Source organism: Salvelinus fontinalis, chromosome 10 (assembly GCF_029448725.1).
Source record: "Salvelinus fontinalis isolate EN_2023a chromosome 10, ASM2944872v1, whole genome shotgun sequence".
Lineage (NCBI taxonomy): Eukaryota > Metazoa > Chordata > Actinopteri > Salmoniformes > Salmonidae > Salvelinus > Salvelinus fontinalis.
The window spans coordinates 2998339-3023836 of NC_074674.1; the positions used below are offsets into that span (position 1 = coordinate 2998339).

A 25498-nucleotide genomic window follows, 5' to 3' on the forward strand; every position below is an offset into this window, starting at 1 on the left:
TGATGGACAGATCTTCTGCTCTTGCAGGATGTCTGGTGCCAGGCTGTTACTGTTCGTACAGAGCCTGTCTCGTAGGAAACCCCTGGAGCCAGAGGGGGAGGTGTCCAACTTTAAACGATGTCTGACTACCCTTGACCTGGTGGCTCTGGGGGTTGGCAGCACACTGGGGGCTGGCGTGTATGTGCTGTCAGGAGAGGTGGCCAGGGCCGTAGCTGGGCCCAGTATAATTATATCTTTCCTTGTGGCAGCAATAGCTTCCATTTTCGCAGGGCTGTGCTATGCTGAATTTGGAGCGCGTGTGCCCAAGACTGGCTCTGCCTACCTGTACAGCTATGTGACAGTGGGGGAGATTTGGGCCTTCATCACTGGCTGGAACTTGCTGCTGTCATATGTCATAGGCGAGTGACATCTGATATGGAATATAGAATATTTGATGCAAAATATGTTTTATTGGAAGCTACTGTCAGAGCTCAAGCCCATAAGGATTGTATAAAGGATGACAAGAATCAATCAACAATAACAATTAGAGCTCACTGTTGCATTGACAATGTCTCATTGACATATTGTAATGATCCTTCACACATAGCCAACATCACCTCCTTTGGTTTCTTGATTTCTTCTCTGATCAGGAACATCAAGTGTAGCCAGGGCATGGAGTGGGACTTTTGATGACCTCATTGGAAATGCCATTGCCAACTCTTTAGGTCAACATGCAGCAATGGATATGCCAGGCCTCGCTACTTACCCAGACTTCTTTGCTGCTGCTCTCATCATGCTGTTGGCAGGCAAGTGCTATTAACAGAAAGGTTTCATGGTGCAAAATAACTGGTCAATGGTGACAGTAAATAACTATATATACAGTTGAAGTCGGAAGTTTACATACACCTTAGCCAAAATACATTTAAACTCAGTTTTTCACAATTCCTGACATTTAATCCTGGTAAAAATTCCCTGTCTTAGGTCAGTTGGGATCACCACTTTATTTTAAGAATGTGAAATGTCAGAATAATAGTAGAGAGAATTATTTATTTCAGCTTTTATTTCTTTCATCACATTCCCAGTTGGTCAGAAGATTACGTACACTCAATTAGTATTTGGTAGCATTGCCTTAAAATGGTTTAACTTGGATCAAACGTTTCCGGTAGCCAACCACAAGCTTCCCACAATAATTTGGGTGATTTTTGGCCCATTCCTCCTGACAGAGCTGGTGTAACTGAATCAGGTTTGTAGGCCTCCTTGCTCGCACACGCTTTTTCAGTTCTGCCAACAAATTTTATATGGGTTTGAGGTTAGGGCTTTGTGATGGCCACTCCAATACCTTGACTTTGTTGTCCTTAAGCCATTTTGCCACAACTTTAAAATTATGCTTGGTGTCATTGTCCATTTGGAAGACCCATTTGCAACCAAGCTTTAAATTCCTGACTGATGTCTTGAGATGTTGCTGCACTATATCCACATAATTTTCCTCCCTCATGATGCCATCTATTTTGTGAAGTGCACCAGTCCCTTCTGCAGCAAAGCACCCCCACAACATGATGCAACATATGCTTCACGGGGTTGGCAGTTCCTCGGCTTGCAAGCCTCCCCCTTTTTCCTCCAAACATAACGATGGTCATTATGGCCAAACAGCTCTATTTTTGTTTCATCAGATCAGAGGACATTTCTCCAAAAAATACAATCTTTGTCTCCATGTGCAGTTGCAAACCGTAGTCTAGCTTTTTTATGGCGGTTTTGGAGCAGTGGCTTCTTCCTTGCAAAGCGGCCTATCAGGTTATGTCGATATAGGACTCGTTTTACTGTGGATATGGGTACTTTTATACCTGTTTCCTCCAGCATCTTCACAAGGTACTATTGTTCTTACAGATGAACATGGTACTTTCAGACGTTTGGAAATTGCTCCCAAGTATGAACCAGACTTGCGGAGGTCTACAATTTTTTTTCTGAGGTCTTGGCTGATTTCTTTTGATTGTCCCATTATGTCAAGAAAAGAGGCACTGCGTTTGAAGGTAGGACTTGAAATACATCCACAGGTACACGTCCAATTTACTCAAATTATGTCAATTAGCCTATTAGCCTAAGCTTCTAAAGCCATGATATAATTTTCTGGAATTTTCCAAGCTGTTTAAAGGCACAGTCAACTTAGTGTATGTAAACTTTTGACCCACTGGAATTGTGATACAGTGAATTATAAGTGAAATAATCTGTCTGTAAACAATTGTTGGAAAAATTACTTGTGTCATGCAAAAAGTCCAAACCGACTTGCCAAAACTATAGTTTGTTAACAAGAAATTTGTGGAGTGGTTGAAAAACGAGTTTTAATGACTCCAACCTAAGTGTATGTAAACTTCCGACTTCAACTGTATATATACACTGAGTGTACAAAACATTAAACACACTTTGCTAATATTGAGTTGCACCTCCCACCCCAACTTTTGCCCTCAGAAGAGCCTCAATTCGTCGGGCATGGACTCTACAAGGTGTCGAAAGCGTTCCACAGGGCTGCTGGCCCATGTTGACTCCAATGCTTCCCACAGTTGTGTCAAGTTGTCTGGGTGTCCTTTGGGTGGTGGACCCTTCTTGATACACACAGGAAACTGTTAAATGTGGGGGGGAAACAGCAGCTTTGCAGTTCTTGACACAAACCGGTGCGCCTAGCACCTACTACAATACCCCGTTAAAAAGCACATAAATATTTTATCTTTCCCATTTACCCTCTGAATGGCACATGTACACAATCCATATTTAATTTGTCTCAAGGCTTAAAAATCCTTCTTTTCACCTGTCTCCTCCCCTTCATCTACACTGATTGATGTGGCTTTAACAAGTGACATCAATTTGGGCTCCCGAGTGGCGCAGCGGTCTAAGGCTCTGCATCTCAGTGCTAGAGGCATTACTACAGACACCCTGGTTCGTATCCAGGCTGTATCACAACCAGCTGTGATTTGGAGTACCACAGGGCAGCACACAATTGGCCCAGCATGGTCCGGATTTGGCCGGTGTAGGCCGTCATTGTAAATAAGAATTTGTTCATAACTGACTTGCCTAGTTTAAAAAAACAAGGGATCTAAGCTTTCGCCTGGATTCACCTGGTCAGTCTACTATGTAATGGAAAGAGCAGGTGTCCCTAATGTTTTGTACACTCAGAGTATATATATATATATATATATATAGTATACTATATAAGGAGCTTACTCTTGGTTCTAATAATTTATCACTTCCATAGGGATCCTTGCATTTGGCGTTAAAGAGTCTGCTATTGTGAATAAGGTTTTTACAGCAGTTAATACAGTGGTCTTGGTGTTTGTTATCATCGCTGGCTTCATCAAAGGTGACATTGACAACTGGTACATTAGTGAGGACACTATCCTGAACATAACAACAAATGAGTATGAACTTTATAATTTTTTTAACTTTTAATCCCAGCACTATTATGAAATACGACATAAGTGTTCTAATAAAGTACAGTAAATTGAAATTCAAATAACATGAAGTGTGTCATTCCCCTTCAGAAACTTCACATCGGCACTAAATGAAACCACAAATTACGGTGTTGGTGGCTTCTTCCCCTTTGGTGTTGAGGGAACATTGGCAGGAGCTGCAACCTGTTTTTACGCCTTTGTTGGATTTGACTGCATAGCCACAACAGGTAACTGTTGTATAATGTGCTGAAAACCTTGAGCATTTCAGAATGATCTGAAGTATAATCAATGTGCCTTAGTCTCATCTGTATGTATAACCTCTGTTTGTGTAATCTCCCAGGGGAGGAGGTGCAGAACCCTCAGAAGTCCATCCCTCTGGGCATTGTAGCATCCCTGCTGATCTGTTTCCTGGCTTACTTTGGTGTGTCGGCAGCACTGACCCTCATGATGCCCTACTGCATGCTCAGCGTCAATAGCCCATTACCTGTGGCCTTTACATACATCGGCTGGGGCCCTGCAAAGTATGCTGTGGCTGTAGGCTCCCTCTGTGCACTTTCAACAAGGTATGGTATTATGTATAATTACATAAGTTGTCCCCTGTAGTGTCATTTGTAAAGTTTAAGTGGTGGAATGTAAATGGTGTGTTGGTTTCTCAGTCTTCTAGGATCCATGTTTCCCATGCCCCGGGTCCTCTTTGCGATGGCCAGGGACGGGCTGCTCTTCAAGCCACTCAGTAACATGAGTTCTCAACAAAGTCCTGTGGTAGCCACTCTATCTTCAGGTGTTGTGGCAGGTAACGCTGCTGAACAGCACAAAATCATCAAGCCTAGGTCATCTAACTATGTATTGACATTTACAAAGTCAAATGCTGATGCTGTTCCTTGTTTGGGTTGGTATTCACAATGTACTATGTATCACGTTTTTGTTTTGCAGCAATCATGGCTCTGTTATTTGACCTGAAGGCACTTGTGGACATGATGTCAATTGGAACACTCTTTGCCTACACTCTTGTAGCAATATGTATTCTTATATTGAGGTATGCTTGATTGATCTGAACAGAGACATTTTACACAATATGATTTAACACCAAAGCATGTATGCATTTTATTTGGTTACTGTGTATGCGTTTTTATTTAGGTACCAACCAGATCTTGGTGAGGAGTCCAGTGATAATACATCTGAATCATTTTCGATGATAGAGGCCCTAAACCCTCCTTCTCAGCCCAATGCTCAAAGCTCTAAAAATGTATCCATGTTCATAGTCTTTATCAGTGAGCGATTTTCTTTATATCCTGTTTCCTTTTATTTCCAGTGTCATACTGTCTTAGAGGTCTGACACATTTGTTTTGTCCCCCAGTCCTTTTAGAAATTACTCTGAGCGTTGCCCTAACCAAGGCTGTGGATTCCCTGATGAACCAGGAGTGGTGGAGCATTTTATTCGTCTCTGTGATCCTTTTGATGCTGGTCCTCACTGTTTTCATCATCTGGAGACAGCCTCAGAATACAACCAAAGCTGCTTTTATGGTAACATTGTGTCAAAGCTTAGCTCAGATTTGCTTTTCTCCACAATTTACACCCATTTTGTTTGTTATCTCTGCAGGTTCCTTTTATACCAGCACTTCCTATTGTGAGTACATTTGTCAATGTCTATCTGATGGTTCAGTTGGGAGGAGATACATGGATTCGCTATGCTGTTTGGATGGCAGTGGGTAAGGAACCTAGGACTATTGGGCACACACTGGTTGAATCAACGTTGTTTCCACATCGTTTCAATTAAATTAAGTTGAATCAACGTGGAATAGACGTTGAATTGACTTCTTCAACAACGCATACATTTAAAAATAAATTATGTCATGCTATTGTAGCAAAAATACTAGTGACGTTGTATTTTTTCACAGGGTTATTGATCTACTTTTGTTATGGAGTTCATCACAGTGTGCAAAAGCAAAGGCTGGAAAATGCACACAATCAGGTCAACATACAAAGTCTTAACACAAATATGGAGTAAAACTTTGTGACGGATGAGGATTCCTGTGGCCCTGATATCTGACCTGGAATTGAAATACAAGATTTCAAAAGAAGGGAAACATCAATACATTGTATTTGATATAATTATAATAATTGTTATTGATATTGCCATATAAAGCTGTTTTGATTTGAAAGGGGCATTCCATAAAATACCCTACTGCTAATCACTCACTTTAACTCTTGAAATATATACCCCTTGAATTTGAACAACAAGGTGAATAGTTTGCATAAAGCAACTCGGGTTATCATGTCAACAATTTAATCTTTGAAGGTGTTGCCCCGACACTTTGTTTAAATAGAAAATCATGTGGATTATGCGATATGTAAAACTACTTGTAATGATGACTTTTAAATAAACTTATACTTAAATCATGTTACAAGAGGCCAGTAATGTAACCAACATTAACAAATGTTTACCAATATACTTCATTGTAGCCTACAGTACACTGAAAATACCAGTGGTTTTTATTCTGTCGTGCATATCACAATAAAAGTGCTTTTTATGATGTGGCGAGTGGGTGGTATTGGAGTTAGTGCTGCTGCCTTCATCATACATATACCACTGTTGGCAAGGGTTCGAATCTATCTCACCATTTTCCTGACACTCCTCTCTATCATTCCTGTCACTCCAACTCTGTCTATCAAAATACATTACGAATTTAAAGGGGGAAAGTGTCGTAGATTTTGCGGCATGATGTAAAGTGGTTGTTCCACTGGATGTCATTAGGTGAATGCACCAATTTGTAAGTCGCTCTGGAGAAGAGCGTCTGCTAAATGACTTAAATGTAAATGTAAATGTATCTGTTGTGTTTTATACATTATTATATGTAATACAAATAAAATGTTTACTTTCTGTTGGTCTTCATACTGTATTGAAAGGTCAGTTGGCTCATTTATTGCTACCCTTTAAACAATGAAAGTAATTCATAAATACCACAGTATAATCACAAAGAGAGCTGTTTATCTATTGAGAGTGATTAAATGTCCACCTTGTGTATACTAGATTGTCAGTTCACACCTAGTCAGAAATACCTGGACCTTGTCCCATTGGTGTCAGAAGTGGGATGGATGGCACATGAATTGTGTTTGCTGCAGAAAAACATGAAGTGGCTTAAATGTGTGGTCTGTCTCATAAGTCAGCTTGGTCTCATAGACTTGACGTAACATAGTAAATGTAAATCCATGGCACTCAAAGTAGTATGATATGTTATACCTTTGGTATGGTTACATAAGACAGAAGGATAATTAAGGCAAAAAACGAAAGTAGGGTGGACGTGAACGTCTAGCAACCCAAAGGTTGTGTGTTTGAATCTCATCATGGACAATTTTAGCTAATTAGCAACTTTGCAACTACTTACTACTTGGACAGAAATGTAAACGCAACATGTAAAGTGAGGGTCCCATGTTTCATGAGCTGCAATAAAAGATCCCAAAAACATTCCATACGCACAAAAAGCTTATTTCTCTCAAATTTTGAGCACAAATTTCTTTAAATCCCTGTTAGTGAGCATTTCTCCTTTGCCAAGATAATCCATCCACCTGACATGTGTGGCATATCAAGAAGCTGATTAAACAGCATGATCATTACACAGGTGCACCTTGTGCTGAGATCAATAAAAGGCCACTCTAAAATGTGCAGTTTTGTCACAATGCCACAGATGTCTCAAGTTTTGAGGGAGTGTGCAATTGGCATGCTGACTGCAGGAATGTCCACCAAAGCTGTTGCCAGAGAATTGAATGTTAATTTCTGTACCATAAGCCACCTCCAACGTTGTTTTGGAGAATTTGGTAGTACAACAAACCGGCCTCACATCATCAGACCACATGAATGGTGTCGTGTGGGTAAGAGGTTTTCTGATATCAACGTTGTGAACAGAGTGCCCCATGGTGGCCGTGAGGTCATTGTATTGGTAGGCATAAACTAAGGAGAACAAACCAATTTAATTTTATTGATGGCAATTTGAATGCACAGAGATAGAAATACCTGGACGTTGTCTCATTGATGTCAGATTTTTTAAAATATATATCTGTGACCAATAAATGCATATCTCTATTCCTTGTCATGTGAAATCCATAGATTAGGGCCTAATTTATTTATTTCAATTGACTGATTTCCTTATATGAACTATAACTTAGTAAATTCTTTGAAATTGTTGCATGTTGCGTTTACATTTTTTTTCTGAATATTTACCATATTACATAACCCTTTAACCTAACTCCTAACTTTAACCCTAATCTTAAACACTAACCCCTAGCCTAGTTAATGTTAGCCACCTAGCTAACATTTGCGTTAGCCACCTAGCTCACATTATCCACAACAAATTGGAATTCATAACATACACTACCATTCAAAAGTTTGGGGTCACTTAAAAATGTCCTTGTTTTCCATGAAAATATACATGAAATTAGTTGCAAAATGAATAGGAAATATAGTCAAGATGTTGACAAGGTTATAAATAATGATTTTTAATTGAAATCATAATTGTGTCTTTCAAACTTTGCTTTTGTCAAAGAATCCTCTATTTGCAGCAATTACAGCCTTAAAGACCTTTGGCATTCTAGTTGTCAATTTGTTGAGGTAATCTGAAGAGATTTCACCCCATGCTTCCTGAAGCACCTCCCACAAGTTGGATTGGCTTGATGGTCTCTTACAGTCAAGCTGCTCCCACAACAGCTCAATAGGGTTGAGATCTGGTGACTGTGCTGGCCACTCCATTATAGACAGAATACCAGCTGACTGCTTCTTCCCTAAATAGTTCTTGCATAGTTTGGAGCTGTGCTTTGTCCTGTTGTAGGAGGAAATTGGCTCCAATTAAGCGCTGTCCACAGGGTATGGCATGGCGTTGCAAAATGGAGTCATAGCCTTCCTTCTTCAAGATCCCTTTTACACTGTACAAATCTCCCACTTTACCACCACCAATGCACCCCCAGACCATCACATTGCCTCCACCATGCTTGTCAGATGGCATCAAGCACTCCTCCAGCATCTTTTCATTTTTTCTGCATTTCATGAATGTTCTTCTTTGTGATCCGAACACCTCAAACTTAGAATTGTCTGTTCATAACTTTTTTCCAATCTTCCTCTGTCCAGTGTCTGTGTTATTTTGTCCATCTTAATCTTTTCTTTTTATTGGCCAGTTTGAGATATGGCTTTTTCTTTGCAACTCTGCCTAGAAGGCCAGCATCCCGGAGTCGCCTCTTCACTGTTGACGTTGAGACTGGTGTTTTGCGTGTACTTTTTGATGAACCTGACAGTTGAGGACTTGTGTGGCATCTGTTTCTCAAACTAGACACTAATGTACTTGTCCACTTGCTCATTTGTGCACCAGGGCATCCCACTCCTCTTTCTATTCTGGTTAGAGCCAGTTTGATCTGTTCTGTGAAGGGAGTAGTACACAGCGTTGTACGAGATCTTCCGTTTATTGGAAATTTCTCGCATGGAATAGCCTTCATTTCTCAGAACAAGAATAGACTGATGAGTTTCAGAAGAAAGGTCTTTGTTTCTGGCCATTTTGAACCAGTAATCGAACCCACAAATGCTGATGCTCCAGATACTCAACTAGTCTAAAGAAGGCCAGTTGTATTGCTTCTTTAATCATAACAGTTTTCAGCTGTGCTAACATAATTGCAAAAGGGTTTTCTAATGATCAATTAGCCTTTTAAAATGATAAACTTGGATTAGCTAACACACCATGCCATTGGAACACAGGCGGGATGGTTGCTGATAATGGGCCTCTGTACGCCTATGTAAATATTCCATAAAAGAAATCAGACGTTTCCAGCTACAATAGTCATTTACAACATTAACAATGTATACACTGTATTTCTGATCAATTTGATGTTATTTTAATGGACCAAAAAATAGCTTTTCTTTCAAAAACAAGGACATTTCTAAGTGACTCCAAAATGTTTAACGGTAGTGTATATGTTTTACAAATTTGTAACATATAACATATATGGCAATTCATAGCACATCATACTGATTGTAATTTGTAACATATTGTAATGAAACAGGCAGGGAGCAGGTCTCGAACCCTCGAACTTCTAGCCTGAAGTCCAGTGCGTTATCGACTGTGCTGCAAAAGCATGCTCGTGCGACAGAGTCGATATCCGCGTTTGTAAACCCAGGGTCGTTACACTATCATACGAAATGGATTATGGACATCCACAATTTAATGCATATTGTAGCATACGAAACGTTACATATCATGCTTATTGAAGTATTACAGACTTCCGTTTACTATGGTATGTCTACCCCTGAGTTCAGATTGCGCAAGTGTGTGGGCATCCTGAATGAAGATAATAACAATATTTGTCTGTGTTTCTGAATAGTGAGTCTGACTTGTGACGAAATATTCCACTCTGCCTTCCAAACGACAGAGCGGAAGTTCTCCGTTGACATACATCCTAAACTGACCAATGAAAACGTTTGCTTACCGTCCTGCACACTTTGTGGTGCAGGAAAAAACGAATAGCCAGACTGTAACGTTATAGGACTTAAACTGTCCTGTAGCCACTAGCTAGAACATTTTACGAAATAGCTGAAAGGGGACTTCTTTAAAGGTATGTTTTACAGCAATCACAATTTGAATTCATTGTAGTAGTTGATCTTCATGCTCAAACATTCAGACCAAAAAATCTGATATTGCTTAATTTGCTAGAAAGCTTTGGTAAACTACTTCTTGAATGCTAGCGGGCCGCATTCCCAAGTGATGCGTGCAGCTTGCTAGGCTTGGTAACACCAGCGCGAGCTAGTAACTAACAATACAGTAACATAGCGCTTGGTTGATATCTAATATTTTTATCATTGGGGTAAAACGATATTGAGCTTCGTTTTGCACAGTTAAAGATGCGTAGCTAACGTTAACAACAAAGCTCTTGTGTTGAAGGCCTCTCCACCATTGAATGTATTTATCTAGCTTGCAACAATATTCTGGGAAACGTATGTTTTTCAGCAAGGGACATCAAATTGCTCATAGTAAATGAAGACTATCAAGCTAACCATGGAACTAATTGAAGATGGTAGGCATTGTCAGTGCTAAGGAGTCTCAATCTGGGCCTATACTTTTTACCCAACCAGCCGAGCTTTTTCTTAACTCTACGATGTACGTGAAATCAATGGAGACTACTTTGCGGACTGAACTTCCGACTACATAGAGTCGCTGTCAGCCGATAATTGTACAACTGTAACACTTAAACCTTTGCAGTGTGCCTAGTTACGTTTGATACCGGTGCTCCGGCGGCTAGGCATGCGTCGAAATCGCGAAGTAGTGTGCCTTTAAACAAAAAACTTTCTACATTTTTTGGGGGGGTGGACTTTTTATTTTTCCCTCATGTACAGAAAGTACATGAGGGAACACAAGTATATATAGATGATATACAATGGACAATCGAGCTAGGGGTTACAATACATTTTACGTCATTTAGCAGACACTCTTATCCAGAGTGACTTACAGTAGTAGTGACTGCATACATTTTTATACTAGTCCTCCGTGGGAATCGAACCCACAACCGTGGCGCTGCAAGTGCCATGCTCTACCAACTGAGCTACACGGGACTGTATATCACATTACAATTACACAAGGACCTTAAGGGACATACATACACTTACAATTCTAACAGCTTTTTTGTTAGTAGTGTATATAACTGTCTTAAAATACAGTTCAATTTCTTTTTGTAGGGTAAGAAAATGTGTTTTTTTGTTAGTAAATTTACATTTGTGTATATGAAATTTGGCCAAAAGAATAATGAAATTACATAAAAATGTTTCAGCTTATTTTTATCGTATGTAAAGAGTCCAAGCAGTACATCTCTCCACAATAGTGTAAAATCTTCATAAATGTGTTCAATTATAAATCTACTGATGTCTTGCCACAGTTTTCTTACATGTATACAATGACAAAAAAGATGCAACATTGTTTCTGGGTGGTCATTACAAAAGGAACAATTTGAGTTGTTTTCCTTAAATTTCTTCATATAGTGGTTGGCAGGATAATATTTATGAATAATTTTAAAGGAAACTTCCTTCATTTTGTTAACAAGTAGGTATGTGTGTGGCAACATCCAAACTTTTCCCCAACACAGATATTATCAATAAATCCATTCCAATAAGGCATGACATAAGGTATATATACACAACATCCTGCTGAAACAAGGTTCGTATCGCTCTGTTGTTGAATGGACCAAAAGAGAAACAAATCTTTCCTACTGATGAGTCTTGACACGTTCCTGAATAACAGCAACACCTGAGGGAATGACGTCTAAAACAATTGCAAAATCTTTAGGTGTTACAGGGTCCTAGTAAAGTGATAAGAATTCCTTATAACTGAGTAAAAGACCCTCTGCATTTACCAGTTGGCTCACCAATAGGATATTGTTTCGGAACCAATATTCTAAAAAAAAGAAGGCGAAGTAGTGTGCCTATGTGTGTATCGTCATCAATGGCGTCCGAAGCTTCGTTTGATTACGTGCTTTTTCAAACCATGAGTTGAGAGATCCAACTGATTTCTACCTGGTTCCGGTGCTTTTTTTGATTCCAAGCTGTTTTCAAACATCGACCTCTACTGGACATCGTACTTAGAAATATAGTTAGGATTGTAAACATAAACTTTTACCTGACAGGTAGTTTAGCAGGTAGAGGAAGGGCTATGGAACATTCAGGGACGTGAGTGTATGAGTTTGAATCTTGTTGGCACACTATTTTGAAATGTTTTCATTCTGCCCTGTTCAAATAATTGGTTTTATTTATTATAGTATAAGCGTCTGTCTTAAGCGTCATAAATAATGCCGTAGATTTAGTTTTTCAAAAATAGTCAACTTGAAGGCAAAAAAGGGAAGCATGATGTAAGATGCAAACCTGGTATTCCAACTGATTACAGGCTACTAAAGCCAAACACTTACTGCTGCGTGTTAGAATGAAAACAATGGAGAAAAAAATACCTCTTTCTGGTAATCACACACTGCTATTGCTGACCAGCAGATGTCACTAATGTGTATTGTGAACAAATAATGAAGATCTGTTTTTCTGCACAAAGCTCAGTTTCTCTGTTACCCATTTGGTGAAAGCGCTAAAGCCTTCAGAAAGCCTCAGTTTCCCATCACTACTGAAATCCCAGGTGACTCAACTCCACGATTTAGGATGATGGAGTTAAGCGGCAACTAGTGTGGACGGACTGGAGCTATGAAGTTTTTATAAAAAACTACTACGGCCGGGATGATACCAGTATCGCAATATTTTTTCCGTGGCAAAAATGATAACATGAAGCAGGCAGACCAAACTCTTTGGACCTTAAAAAACCTGCTGTATGTAAACTATGGTGTGCTATAGTTTGGAAAATAAATACATGTGACTGGATGACAGCATGTTTGTTTGCAACATTATGGCTGTTTTCCTAAAGAAACGGTGTATTTCAGCACCCAAAGAATAGTCCTCATTTACACAGGACAATGTCCTGTCTAAATGGGGGCTATTCATTCGGCGCTGAAAATTGCGGTTGTTAGGGCCGGGATGATAAAAATATTGATATAGTGGCAAGGAAACAAAACACAAAGCGGATTTAACTTCACCGCTCAACTTCATCTTAAATTGTGTAGTTTAGTCTGCTACTGAAATCCATACTTTTTAATAAAACTTTAGTCAAATACAACCTGTTTCTTTGTATCGGCTGACAGTGACTTGATGTAGTCGGAAGTGCACTCCGCCCACATTCGTCACAGTTACACTCATTACTTTAGCCATCTGTTGAAATTGCTGAATCAAAACTATTCTCCCATTTCAGAATACACTTCTTTGTGCCCTGGAAATTTGAGGATGGAGGGCAGTGAGGGTCAAAGTTCTGTACGCAAAGGATCTGGGGATGGAGCGTTGAGCGCTATGAATTTATATGCCACTCTGGGGCTCTCTCCAGAAGACGTGGATGCTCTGGCCAAGATTCCAGAGAACGAGATCAGTGTGGAGACACTGCCTTATCTGATAATGCAACTGAAGGCCAATCGAGCCAAGCAAGAGGAGCAGGGAGAGACCCCCCCAAAGAGAGACGGACAGGAAGAGGATACAGATGTTAAAGACCGCGGCAGACGGGACAGTCCCCCTGCATTCCGTCGCCAGTCAAGCAGCCATAGTGACACTGACTATAAGAAAGTGGAGGTCCGACCAGAGCAGGCCGAGGCAAGAAAAGATTCCCACCACACTAGGCCCTCAACGGAAAAAACATCAGACAGCCAACCTTCTTCTTATCAATTGGAAGATTTTCAAGGAGTTGTGCCCAATATTTACCCACACACATGCTCGCTATGCTTCTGTATGTTGAATTCTACTAAGGTAAGCTTTGTTATATTTCAATACTCTTGCTGTTGGAGTGTGTCTACAAGTATATGCTTTTAATCAGAACACTCAACCTTTCATAATGACATTCATTTTTGTTTAATATGAGTTTGGTTTTTTCACAGCAATGGAAGGATCATCTCAATGGATTACGCCATGCAGAGGGCTGTCGAGAACTCTTGCGTCTGTAAGTGTTTCAATGCAAAGTAAAACATTTAGAAAATTAACTGAGGCATATCACAAAATCAATCAGCAGAGGTATTTCCTATTACCTGGTTTTATTCTAATTAGAATTGTTTTTGTCTTTTTTTTGGTCTTTTACAGATATCCAGATTGGGAAAAACAAGATGTCCAAGGGAAGAAAATGTGAGGGCCATGAAATAAAGCTTCATGGTGAAAACAAGCATGTCATGATGTAAAACAATTAGCCATCCTGTTCTTACTTAGCACTGTTTGTGTTATCTTCCAGACCAATTTCCATCCCAAGTAGAGATGCTAATTCACCGCCCAGAAGAGCGCCACGTCCTGCTATGCCTTACAAGAGACAACATAGCTCAGACCGCGTAGGAGGTGATAACCTCATGTCCTGTCCTAATGTCAAGTTTGATCCTGACCAAATAAGGCCCAATGGCAAACCACTTGAAAATGTAAACTTTTTTTCATGTTTTCATCTTTAGGTGAAGTCTGGTCTGCACCAGAAAGACACCATTTGAAGCCCAAGGTAATGCCCCTTCTGTGTCATTGTGTTGTCTAATAAATAGAGCATTTTTCCCATTCACTTCTTATAATGTAGTTTATTTGCTTAAATCTACATGCTAAATAAATAAAGGTTAAATAAAAATAAAATGCATGCTTGAATGTGTGATCTTATCTTTTGCATCAGGCTGGCACAAAGGTGGTGGTCGCTAAATATCCCCGTGGGTCTGTTGCTGTTGAAGACTTGGTGACTTTGGCTAAGCCATTCGGCACAGTTGTAAAACATCTGGTGTTCCCCTGCAAGGTAAGTTACACAAATTGATAAGAACCTCAAGTTTAAACACTCAACTCTTAACGTACTCTCTTTTTTAAAAACATTTTATGTTGTGTAGTTTGTCTATTGGCGGATTCATTGTTGTTTTTTTGTTCCAGGGCTTTGTGGAGTTGGGTTCGCACAAAGAGGCAGTCAATATGGTGGATCACTACAGTGAAAGCAAAGCTATTGTGAAGGGAAATGGTTTGACTCTGTACCTGTCACCTGTAGTGTGCAGTATTTATGTAAGTGTACCTGCCTCTTAAAAGTTTGAGATTCTGTATTCTTAATCACAGATATCCCAGCATGAGCTTGTTTTTTCCTATAGACGCCAAGGTCGGATGAACCACCAGGAAAACGCCCCAACAAACAAGTTAGCAATACAGTAGTTTGTTTTTCCCGCGTATCTCCTGGGAAAGAAAGAGAATCTGAGATTCTCGATCTTGCCAAGATGTTTGGGGATGTGAGACATTCGTCATTTTTAAGTGATCAGGTAAGGTTTGAGCAATACGGAATTGAATCAATTCTATATTGCTTGTGATCAATCAAATCTTCAAAATTTCTCTTTCAAATAGAAAAACATTATTAAAACAATGGAACAATGCAGTGTATCTATTTGAAATTCCGAATAGCATGGAATTGTATGACTGGAGTAGATCAATCAACACACACCGCCATTATTAATCACCACCTCTAGCTTTCTCTTACACATTCTTCCTTATCCATCTGCAGGCCCTGATTGAGATGGTAGATTGGAAGGATGCTGACATTATGGTGAAGTACTACCACTCCAACCCCCTCAAGATCAATGGAAAGAGTGTCAAAGTCAGCTTGTCATCGTCACTGAAGCGTCTGAGGTAAGTAAGAGTCCACCTGGGGCAATGGCGACCAGACCAATTTTCCTGTGGGCCTCGTCGGGAAGTTTGTGTCAGGGAAGTTTACCTCAATGGTTTTTGCCTTGTAGAGAAAGTCCTGACTCCACCACATCCAGAAGAGCAGATTCCAGTAAAAGCCAAAGCAGCAGACAGAAGAGCGAGGAGACCAGCAAGAACTCAAACTCCACAAACAAAGAGGGACCCAGTACAGGCAAACAACCTGCTGAGAAAGTGGTAGAACAAGGAAAAGGTCAACAAAGCTCCTCAGAGGAGGTTAAGGAAGAGGTAAAGCAGGACATCAAGGACGAGGAGATCAAGGAAAAGATCGAGGAGGTGGTCAAGAATGAGAGAAAGGGGGAGGACATTAATTTGGAAAACAAAGATCCAGACAAAGAGAGCGTCCAGGTTGAAGATGACCAAAGCTTGTTAGATAAGTTTGGAGCTGGTGTTGATACTAACGACTCTGCTCCTTCCAAAAGTGCCTCTCTGGTGGCTGACTCTAAAGATAAGGGGGAACCTGAAAGCACAGAATTGTTGGCAGACAATACCTTGGAGGATTCTGACCTAAAGGCTGCCGATGATCCAGCTCTGTGTGATGCTGACGTCTCAATGGAGGACATGATGGAACAGGAGAGCTTTCACGAACATGGTGTAAGGAATTATTGTCATTCATATGTGTGACCTGAACCAACAAAGGCATTGTTCGCAGAATTGAACATACGTTTTTGTCGAGTAAACAAGATGTTGGTTCCCAGCAATGGGTTCTTAAAGCAGCTTGGTTGAAGTTCTGTGTGCATTCCAGTGAATGTAGTTTGGTTGAGATCCTCCATTGATCAGTTGAAACAGATGTGGGCATCTTATGCGTAGAACCACTGAAATGGTTTCAGTGGCAAATCAAATCGATCTGACACTTGTGATTGAAGCTCAGATTGAACCTCGTCAACGCAGACAAACAGTCGATGTTTTCTGTGACTCATGTCGGCAATGCCCGGTTTCAGTCATGGATTGTTGGAATACTGAGTTTGCTTGGTAGCATAACATGCAATGTATCTAGGCTTAATGACATGGCTTATCTCTATGTAGGCTTAATGACATGGCTTATCTATCTCTATGTAGGCTTAATGACATGGCTTATCTCTATGTAGGCTTAATGACATGCTCATGGTTTATTTATTCCATCAGTTAAATGATGGAGATCAGCTCTGAAGGGTTTCTCTTTACCTTCCATTGTTGAATATCAAAGGTGATCGAATCATCTCTGTACAAGTTCTAGAAAACATAGCCTGTCAGTAGTAATCCAAAACAGGTGCTTACCTATGAAAGCTCCCATAGTAGGACTGAGTTCAAGTGACACAGCGTTGAAGCACAGCCAGTCAGCCAGACATTTTAAATGTATGGATGAGTAGCTGTTCAGCCTTAACTGGTTTGATCAACATGTTGATCTGACCAACAGGTTTTAATACGATTGAAGCTGTCTATCGTTTTGTTATAGTGCAGCCACAGGATTCACGTCCTAGCTTTAAGAGACATGGATCTTCATCATAGTTCAAGATCATTGAATACAGTTTTGCATACTTATATCTTCAGTGTTTGAGCAGCTTTTGACAGTTTCCCATAACAACCTCACAAATATTTGTCATGAGATTCGATGTGGTTCTGTTGCAGCACTTTGGAACTTGAAACACTCTTAATTATTTAACTTATTGATGTTCTGTACTTATTCCAACAGGACGATATGGATGACATGGATTTCCCTGATAACATGGATGATTTTGTTACATTGGATGAACTCGACAACGATATTGGAGAGGATGCGTCAATGGGTAAGCAATGAATGAGGAAAAACATTCTTACTTGGCAGCAAAGGACATAATTATTACTGTTCTGCCCGTGTGGATAACAAATTAAAGACAATCTGCAGATCATCATTTATACAAATTACGTTTCTTTTTATTTGCAGAGTCAAAGGATTCTTCATGGGTTGGTATTTTACATGGTTCACTAGACTACATGTTTCATTTAGAAACGTGTAGTTGGAATGTGTCAAAAGTGTTGTTTTATCCAACATTATTGCTAGTATGTTGCTCAGTAAAACTGTTTTCTACAGGATGGAAAAGTTGTCCATATTAGCCCAATCAGAAAGGGCTATAGAGACGTAGAGGTGGCCATCTTGAAACTGGCAGAGCGAGCAAACGTGAAAGTTGTAAACCGTACCATATCCTTCTTCAGACAGGAGGTAGGTTCATAATTATGTTGCTTGCCCATATGTTATTTGGGGATCAATTATCTAGTTTGTTTATGGGATGGAATTAATGTTATCATAGTTTGTATGCCGTTGTGCTTTTTATATATTTGCAGGGATGGTTAGAGCTTGATACTACCGATGAAGCGCATAAGATGGTGAAATTCTACAAAGGCAAAGCACAGTTGTTGGGGAAACCTGTCGATATTAGAATGTGCTATTCACAGAAAAAGTTGGAGGTTGGTTTGGTGTAGTACCTATGCTTTGCACGTTATGCATTTGATGAATGAATTGAAATAAGCTAAGCTACACACCTAGCATATAGTCAATATTTGTAACACAAAGATTAGTATTATGTGTAATGTGACTTTGTTTCTGTCATCGTAGAGTCCCAGTGGGAGATCCATCTACATTTGTTTGCTTCCACGGCAGAAGTACTCGGACGTCTCTCTGTTACGGCTTGCCCAACCTTTTGGGAAAATCACTGGCTATCATTTGAACTGGGTTCATAGAAAGGTAAGGTTTCACCAGCCCATTTTTTTAGGGGGGGCTTAATGTGTTTTTCTATTGGTAAAGGAATCACTTTTTTCTTCTTTCACCTCTCCAGTGTTATATCCAGTTTGAGAGTGTGGAAGCCGCTCAGAAAATGGTGAAGAAGTGCTTCCAACGTCCTCCCAGATTTTACGGCACCCTGATAAGGGTCAGTTTGTGCAAAAAGGGAGACTCACTGATATCCTGGTAAGTAATTTTCAATAACCCCTAAGAATATACAGTGGAAGTGTGCAGCAGAGTAGATGATGGAAATTGGTTAAAGTTGAATTTGAAGAATGCTGATATCCTATCCAGCCAACGTCCACTGCTAGTTCAGTTGATTACTTCATTCTTCCAATTGATATCAATCTCCGATACAATAATATTGTGTTTTATGCTTAAACTGGACTGTATGAGTTCTAGTACTGGGTTGGCATTGTATTCTGTTTCTTTGGATACAGGAAGCCTCCAGTCAAGTATGAGCTGTGGTTGGCCAGTCAGAACAACAGAAGAACAAGAGATCGCCATGGAGATGAGACTAATGGCCAGTCAGTCAAAAGCCACTCTCCAGTGGTGAAAGAGAAGGTTATTTGCTATAATTTTGTTTCCCCAACTTAAATGAGGTGAGAGATTACCTTGTTTAGTGAAATGCTTGCTGAAATATTTAGGCATTTTTGTGAACATTACTTTTATAGTTGCCCAGTTAGTCAAGATGTAATCAGTTAATACGCTTCACAGAGAATAGTTAAATTATTTATTGGTGTTGGTCTCGCAATCTCAGGCTGAATAGAATGAATATGTGATAGACATGATTGTGGTTGTATGGCCAGGATGTCCAGCGACCTGTGTCTGATAGTGAGGGGGTCTGTGTGGACCCTGAGGGTGAGGAGACCAGTGGTGTGGAAGCTGTCCCAGAGGGAGAGAAGAAGCAGCAGCAGCAGGAGCCTCTGGGTCCTTATCAACCTGACAACCCTGTTGGTAAGAGACTAGAGATACTGACTTCTGTTTCAGTTTGGCTGTATTTTTTATGATCAGGGGTGATGGGGATATCAGTAAAGTTTTTTTCTGTCCTTTTATTTGCAGGGTTAGACTATCTGGTGCCAAGGACCGGATTCTTCTGCAAGCTGTGCAACATCTTCTACACTAATGAGAAAACAGCCAACTCAGTCCACTGTAGCAGTGAGGAACATTACCTAAACCTGAAGGTAATTTTCAACTGTAACAAGTCACTTCTTACTCTGTGGTGTATTGGTAAGGAAATGTATTGACCTTGGAGCCCACAATACATTCTCAACATTCTTCAGGTTTCCCTGTCAAATGTTAATTCTTAACAATAAATATCTTGAATAATCATCACCTTCATAGGGAAACCTTGTTGATTTAAGCGAGTTTTACCTATACTTGTGGAATCTTGACCAAATGGAAAGATATGAGACTTTTTAGGGGATCTGTTTTAGCTGGTGTTCTTGGTATTGAGTTAATACCCCCATTTGAATATCCCACTGATTTTCTTTTCAGAGAAAGATGGATGAAGATAAACAGCCCGTAGCTGATTGAGAGGGTTGCTGTCCACCTGTAGTCTTCCCAGAGGAAGATTGGCCATTTTTAGTATAAACGTTTCTGTCCAGTTTTAACATTCCAGTATTTTCTGTTACTGTTGACAGCATTGTTATCCATTTGAAATTAATTAATGCAGCCTATTACAAAATGTAGTCCCATTATGTGGTTAATAATAGTACCTGGATATAGTTTCCTCTTATTGAATAAACAAAAATGTTTGCTTGATGTATTCTTTGACTTCTGGAATTAAATTTGTAACTTCTGTTATGGCTAACATTTACTCTGAACCTTATTTGACAGGTCTATTGTTAATGTTTTTCAATGGTTAACTGTCATCAATGACCAGGACATGTGCACAGGATTGGCTGGAACTACAGAATTTGCCATAACCCAGACAAAGAACCATCTGGTGCTTGACTGTGACAGAGCTGGCTAAGATTCACCTACCCTGTCGCAAGGAGCAGCAATTCGCTTGAAAGGACAAATGGGGGAGATTGTTCAGTCCAAACCATCATTAAGGATTTAATCCATACAGGCCTAGATGATTTTGAAACCAATTGGGGGAAAATTCTGTAAATATATTCCATAACATGATACATTTCACACAGTACTCGTACATTAAGTAATATAAATTAAACCAGAAAAAACATTCAATACTGAACATTAGCATGCAACAAAGTTATGTGAAAGAAAATTGCTGTATAGCGTTCACATTCCACACTGTAGTAAAAAATAAGACTAGTCGTGCTGTAAATTACCTGAATAAAGAATACTGTAATGTAATACTATTGTGACTATCATTACAATGACATTTCTAAATAACCAAAAATGGCACAGTTCCATGCTGTCGTGTCACAACTGTGTTGACAGAAACCTTGGAACACCAGTCTGATGCACAGACAACATATATCCGCACTGATCGAAATGACACACCTGACCATGAGTGAAGGCTGTTTACATAGGCAGCCCAATTCTTATCTTTTTTCCCCCCCACTAATTGGTCTTTTGACCAATTGGATCATCTCTGGAAAAAGATCTGTGATTGGTCAAAATACCAATTAGTGGAAAAAATATCAGAGTTGGGCTACCTGTGTAAATGCAGCTGTAGAGCCACTGTGCGCATTAAAGTTTTTTTTTAAGGATGTCTGTAATGCTTCATTAGAGCGCTCAGATTTTCAGTATGAAGTGACATCTAGGGCCCCTATAGAGAGATCATCAGGGAAACTTCACGCTGCCCCTGAGCTAATGAGAGCAACTTTGGATCCGTATAGGGGAGCCAAGTGACATTTTTACATTATCTGGCGTGGCATGCCGTACCCTGTCATGCCAGACTGAGACGCCCCTGAGTTGCCGCCCATCTGCATGCCAATCAGACTACGGCCTTGGCGCAGTTGCTCCTCAGAAAACTCCCGCCGGTTTCCCTGAGCTTTCCTGAAAGCACAGGAGAGACACAACTGGTCAGTTACCTACAGTGATAGATGTTTGTACAAGAGAGATTCAATTGATGTCAGATAGGAAGGCCTACACCTAGAGTAATAACATGGATGCATGAACAAACATCAGAGGTAGTGGGGGTTAGGTAATGCGACTCATTGTAAATAGTTAATTTTAGAGTGGTATGTAATAAAGAAATTGACAAATCATTTTTGCTGTTTTGTAGAACTCATTACAGATGATTAGTTTCTTACTTATGAAACCAATCAGGTTCACCACGATATTGACCATCATCCTTTGTGAGTGCCATACTGCCTAGAGCCGACAAGGTCCTTTGCACGGCAGCCATATCCTTCCCTGTAGTCACACAAAATACCAGACAGATATTTCAATATCATATTTGGCTTTAGTTGGTCCTCATTGGTTATAATGCAAATTTGTTTTTGTAGAAGAAAATGTATGATTTGACAAAGTAATCCATTCCAGAAAGTTATATTATATTGAACCGATAGATTTACATACCTGAAGTTATCTAACATAACAACTAACAGTTTGCTGCATGTGAGTTTATGCTGGAGTGGAATCACCACTGTATTAGGAGAGCTGTACCTTCCCACAGGTCCACAGTCTGGAAAAGGTCCCCAGTGATCAGCCCATAAGCTTCAGCTGCATGCAGGAACTGGGAGATCTTTTCCATCTGCTTGAAGACCATTTTTGTCTCTGGGATCTTCTTTATGGGCTCTTGACCAGGGGGGTATAGGCTGTTAATGAGCCTACAAAGAATCTGTAACGAGATATGAAATGTTGTAATGACAGGATACAACTGGCCTACACCCACCCAGCCTCATCAGGGGTGGCAGTGGTTGGTTGCTTGGAGGAGAAACCCCATAATACCTAAGGCTATCAAATATGGCACATTATGACCATTGTGGATTAGAATCTGAGATTATCTGTATATGTGTGTTTTAAAGTGTTGCTCCATATTTTGTGTATAATTTCAGCCAGTAGTTTTGAAAGTGGTGCTCACGAGTCAAAATGGGTCTCTGTTTTTTCTGCACTACTCATCCATTTCATATTATATGTTACACCCCCCCCCCCCCCCCCCCCAAAAAAAATAACGTTTTTTTGTTGCAGTTTGTATGATATGTTAAGAATCCAATTTGTACAATATGTAACAAATTTGTTGTGCAAAAGATCCCAGACTGCATCTTTAAGAGTTAGGTTTAGAATACAGTAAAGGCATGAGGTTATGTTTACATTTTAGTCCTTTAGCAGACATTTTTATTCATAGTGACTTGCAGGAGCAATTAGCACTATGTGCCTTCCTCTCTAGGCTACCTGCTGCCCTACGTCAATCAGAGTTTGGCTCAGAGACTCACTGTTCCATCTTTGAGCCAGCTCTGGAAGTTCAGTCTCCCAGGCTCTGGTCGCTCTATGTTCCCCCCAACCTGCAAGATGATCCAGTCCACCAGTCTGGCCTCCAGGTCCAGAATATACTTCTGGTCTATCTTCTCCTGAACCTCCCTACTCAGTCCGTAGCTGGGTCCTCTGTTAGCCATGGCTGCCAGAGTTAGAGACCTTCCAACAGGGACTGCAAGGAAAGGGTTCAATTTAATCAATTATTGTGGGCCAATACATAACAATTGAACTGCCATCTAGTTTGAGGATGTGTCAGATGTGTAGGCCTATGCTGCTGGAACCATACACTATGGCTGTGTTTACACACACAGACAGCCCAATTCTGATGTTTTTTCCCACTAATTGGTCTGTTGACCAATCAGATCAGCTCCTTTGCCAACAATCGGGTAAAATATCAGAATTGGGCTGCCTGTGTAAATTTCACTGCTACCTGTGTAGTCTTTGTATTTATAAATAATGTACTCTATGCAGCTCACACAGAATCCCGCCCTGCGCTTTCATTTCTGATGTCATATGTAGGCTATATATAGTTAGATGCGGGCATGCGTAAGCCTCTGACTTCAAGGAGATGCAGATAACGTAGTTGTAAAGTTCAGCAATTTTCTTCATATTCGGACACCTCTAGTTTCATATTGAGAAATGTATAATTTAACCGTGTGAGTGATACTTCTCTCGAAAACAAATTTGAGGAAAATATGATAGAAATGTAATATACGTAGTGGTCCCGTGATGCGCGCGGTGTCACTCGCCACTGGAGAGCATATCCAAGGAGGATTTATGAAACGCCATAATGCACTTGCATAGGTAGGCAAAAGGCAAATGGATCACCCCCAAAATAAAGTTCCTCTCGGACATTCGAGCTATCGAAATAACTTAGGCAAAACGGTCTGGATACACTCCCGCTAAGGGAAAATACTGCAAGTGCAAGCAAAATTGATTAATTTATTATAGCGTGCGCAATACATATAGGCCCATTCGGAATGTCATTCGTCTCAGCACATTATTTTTCCATTTCATTCGTTTACTTACTAATTTTAAATGAATGTATGGTCCGCTTCGCTCTGGTCCTGGCCGTTAGTCCCGCTCTGCAGTCACATGCTGTTCAAACTGTACATCTTTGAGGGGTGCAGTACCAAGCTCAGCATCCCTACTCAGCAACCGTTCTCGGACTCGCCACAGCATTCAGAGCCACGCGAGTTAAGTGATGTCTCAGCGCCTCTGACAGGGGATTTAAGGAATGAATTCATGGCCAAACGGGAGAAACGTCACAACATCCAGTGAAAATGTCCAGGAATGGTTTTAGAACTACATTACCCTTCAATAATTTATTTCATTAATATATTGTAGGCCATCAATGATTCAATTTGCATGATTGGTATATAATCTTTACCAGTTAATTTTACTACCATGGTTTATGTGTATGTGCTTTCTCTATGTTGATCAAAACATTGATATGTTTGTTGTACGTTTACATTTTAGTCATTTAGCAGACGCTCTTATCCAGAAAGACAGGACAATAGGCTACATACAGTAAATGCATTCTGCAAGCCTTACACTCTTACGTCAAGGACAGCGCGGTAGAGAAAGCACATTTAGCGCAGTAATTGTATTCATCCACCCTCACGGAGGTGATGCTACTGTCCATAACACTGTGCCTGCTCAGCATCTCCACAACACATCTACTGTCCACCTGTCAAGGTGAGTACAAGCATTACCCAGCATCTCCATAAAGAAGAGCCTGTTGTTTTCCCTGGAATACATAAATACAATCTGACTATTTAAAAACGCATGCCAACAGCAGAGTTACACATTATATGAATGTGTAAGGCGTGTTCTAAATAGGACATGTTTGGGGTCTCGTTACGGTTATCTATGGGCGACTTAAGTAGCCTTAGAGTGGTCGAACATCAGGTGTCCCATATCCATGTAATACTTGGCATCTTTTCGGAGTTGTGTCCAGTGCTCATTGGCCTTGGGTAGAGAGAGCAATATATCATGGCAATGCAAACATACACCCATACATATTTACACAGGTGGAAAGCTTGGACTGGTCAAAGGCAATACAAAATCCATTCACATAATACAATGAAAATCTATACACACAATACAATGGTAGATGTGGATGCACCTGTTCTTGAACAGTGTAAGCCCACTAGTTCTGGTTGGGATCCCAGTATCCTGATGATCTCATTAGTCTGATGAATCACGTAGCTTCCTCTTCCTTTAGGAATGAAGCAGCAAAAACTGGTGTTAAAAAATATTGGTATTGCACATTTCTGTTTAGTAATTGATAAAACATCTTATTTTGAGATTGCTTCTGACCTGAAAAAATACAATCTTAATCCAGTTGTGTAAATGACCAAAACAAAATGTATTTTGACAATATATGACACTAACATAATATGCCTACATTGCCCCACAAACCTTAATAAATCAGACAGCTTGATTATGCATCTGGAAAAATATACTACTGCTGCAACATCTCATAGCTTTCAACCATCAACCTGTTAAAGGTATTTAAGGGAGTTCTGGAAAAGGTAGCAGAAATAAGTTAGATTTACCTGAAGCTGGAGACGTGAACTGTTGCTCTGTGGCATGTGAGAGTCTCTGGCCTGGAATCTCACAAACGGATGTGAAGGGAACAGAACTCTCTTTCAC

The 25498-nt window shown here is 40.1% G+C and overlaps 3 protein-coding genes across 4 annotated transcripts; 2 read left to right on the plus strand and 1 right to left on the minus strand.

The window, feature by feature from the left end:
- Window positions 1–28: 28 nt before the first annotated feature.
- Window positions 29–5427, plus strand: zgc:175280 (cationic amino acid transporter 2 family protein). Its single transcript, XM_055935085.1, has 11 exons — window positions 29–398; window positions 630–785; window positions 3224–3386; window positions 3510–3646; window positions 3760–3982; window positions 4076–4212; window positions 4353–4455; window positions 4557–4690; window positions 4777–4943; window positions 5020–5128; window positions 5318–5427. The coding sequence occupies exons 1-11, from the start codon at window positions 29–31 to the stop codon at window positions 5425–5427; spliced, it is 1809 nt and encodes a 602-aa protein (XP_055791060.1).
- A 4409-nt stretch (window positions 5428–9836) lies between these two features.
- LOC129863379 (matrin-3-like) lies at window positions 9837–20770 on the plus strand. 2 transcript variants are annotated; one of them, XM_055935327.1, is made up of 21 exons: window positions 9850–10010; window positions 13226–13767; window positions 13896–13957; window positions 14095–14136; window positions 14240–14340; window positions 14448–14491; window positions 14654–14770; window positions 14899–15024; window positions 15108–15272; window positions 15512–15636; window positions 15744–16305; window positions 17384–17477; window positions 17615–17634; window positions 17762–17890; window positions 18013–18135; window positions 18284–18412; window positions 18504–18634; window positions 18889–19012; window positions 19258–19405; window positions 19511–19632; window positions 19946–20770. In XM_055935327.1, the coding sequence occupies exons 2-21, from the start codon at window positions 13258–13260 to the stop codon at window positions 19982–19984; spliced, it is 2913 nt and encodes a 970-aa protein (XP_055791302.1). In that variant the 5' UTR covers window positions 9850–10010; window positions 13226–13257; the 3' UTR covers window positions 19985–20770. The 2 variants fall into 2 exon arrangements, with proteins under 2 accessions (XP_055791301.1, XP_055791302.1); XM_055935326.1 differs by having other exon boundaries at window positions 9837–10010; window positions 19511–20770.
- On the minus strand, window positions 19168–24058 carry LOC129863381 (transgelin-3-like). The gene is made up of 5 exons (XM_055935329.1): window positions 23870–24058; window positions 22801–23012; window positions 22031–22205; window positions 21676–21778; window positions 19168–21418 (listed from the first exon to the last, which is right to left on the minus strand). The coding sequence occupies exons 2-5, from the start codon at window positions 22978–22980 to the stop codon at window positions 21277–21279; spliced, it is 600 nt and encodes a 199-aa protein (XP_055791304.1). The 5' UTR covers window positions 22981–23012; window positions 23870–24058; the 3' UTR covers window positions 19168–21276.
- Between the last annotated feature and the right edge of the window lie 1440 nt (window positions 24059–25498).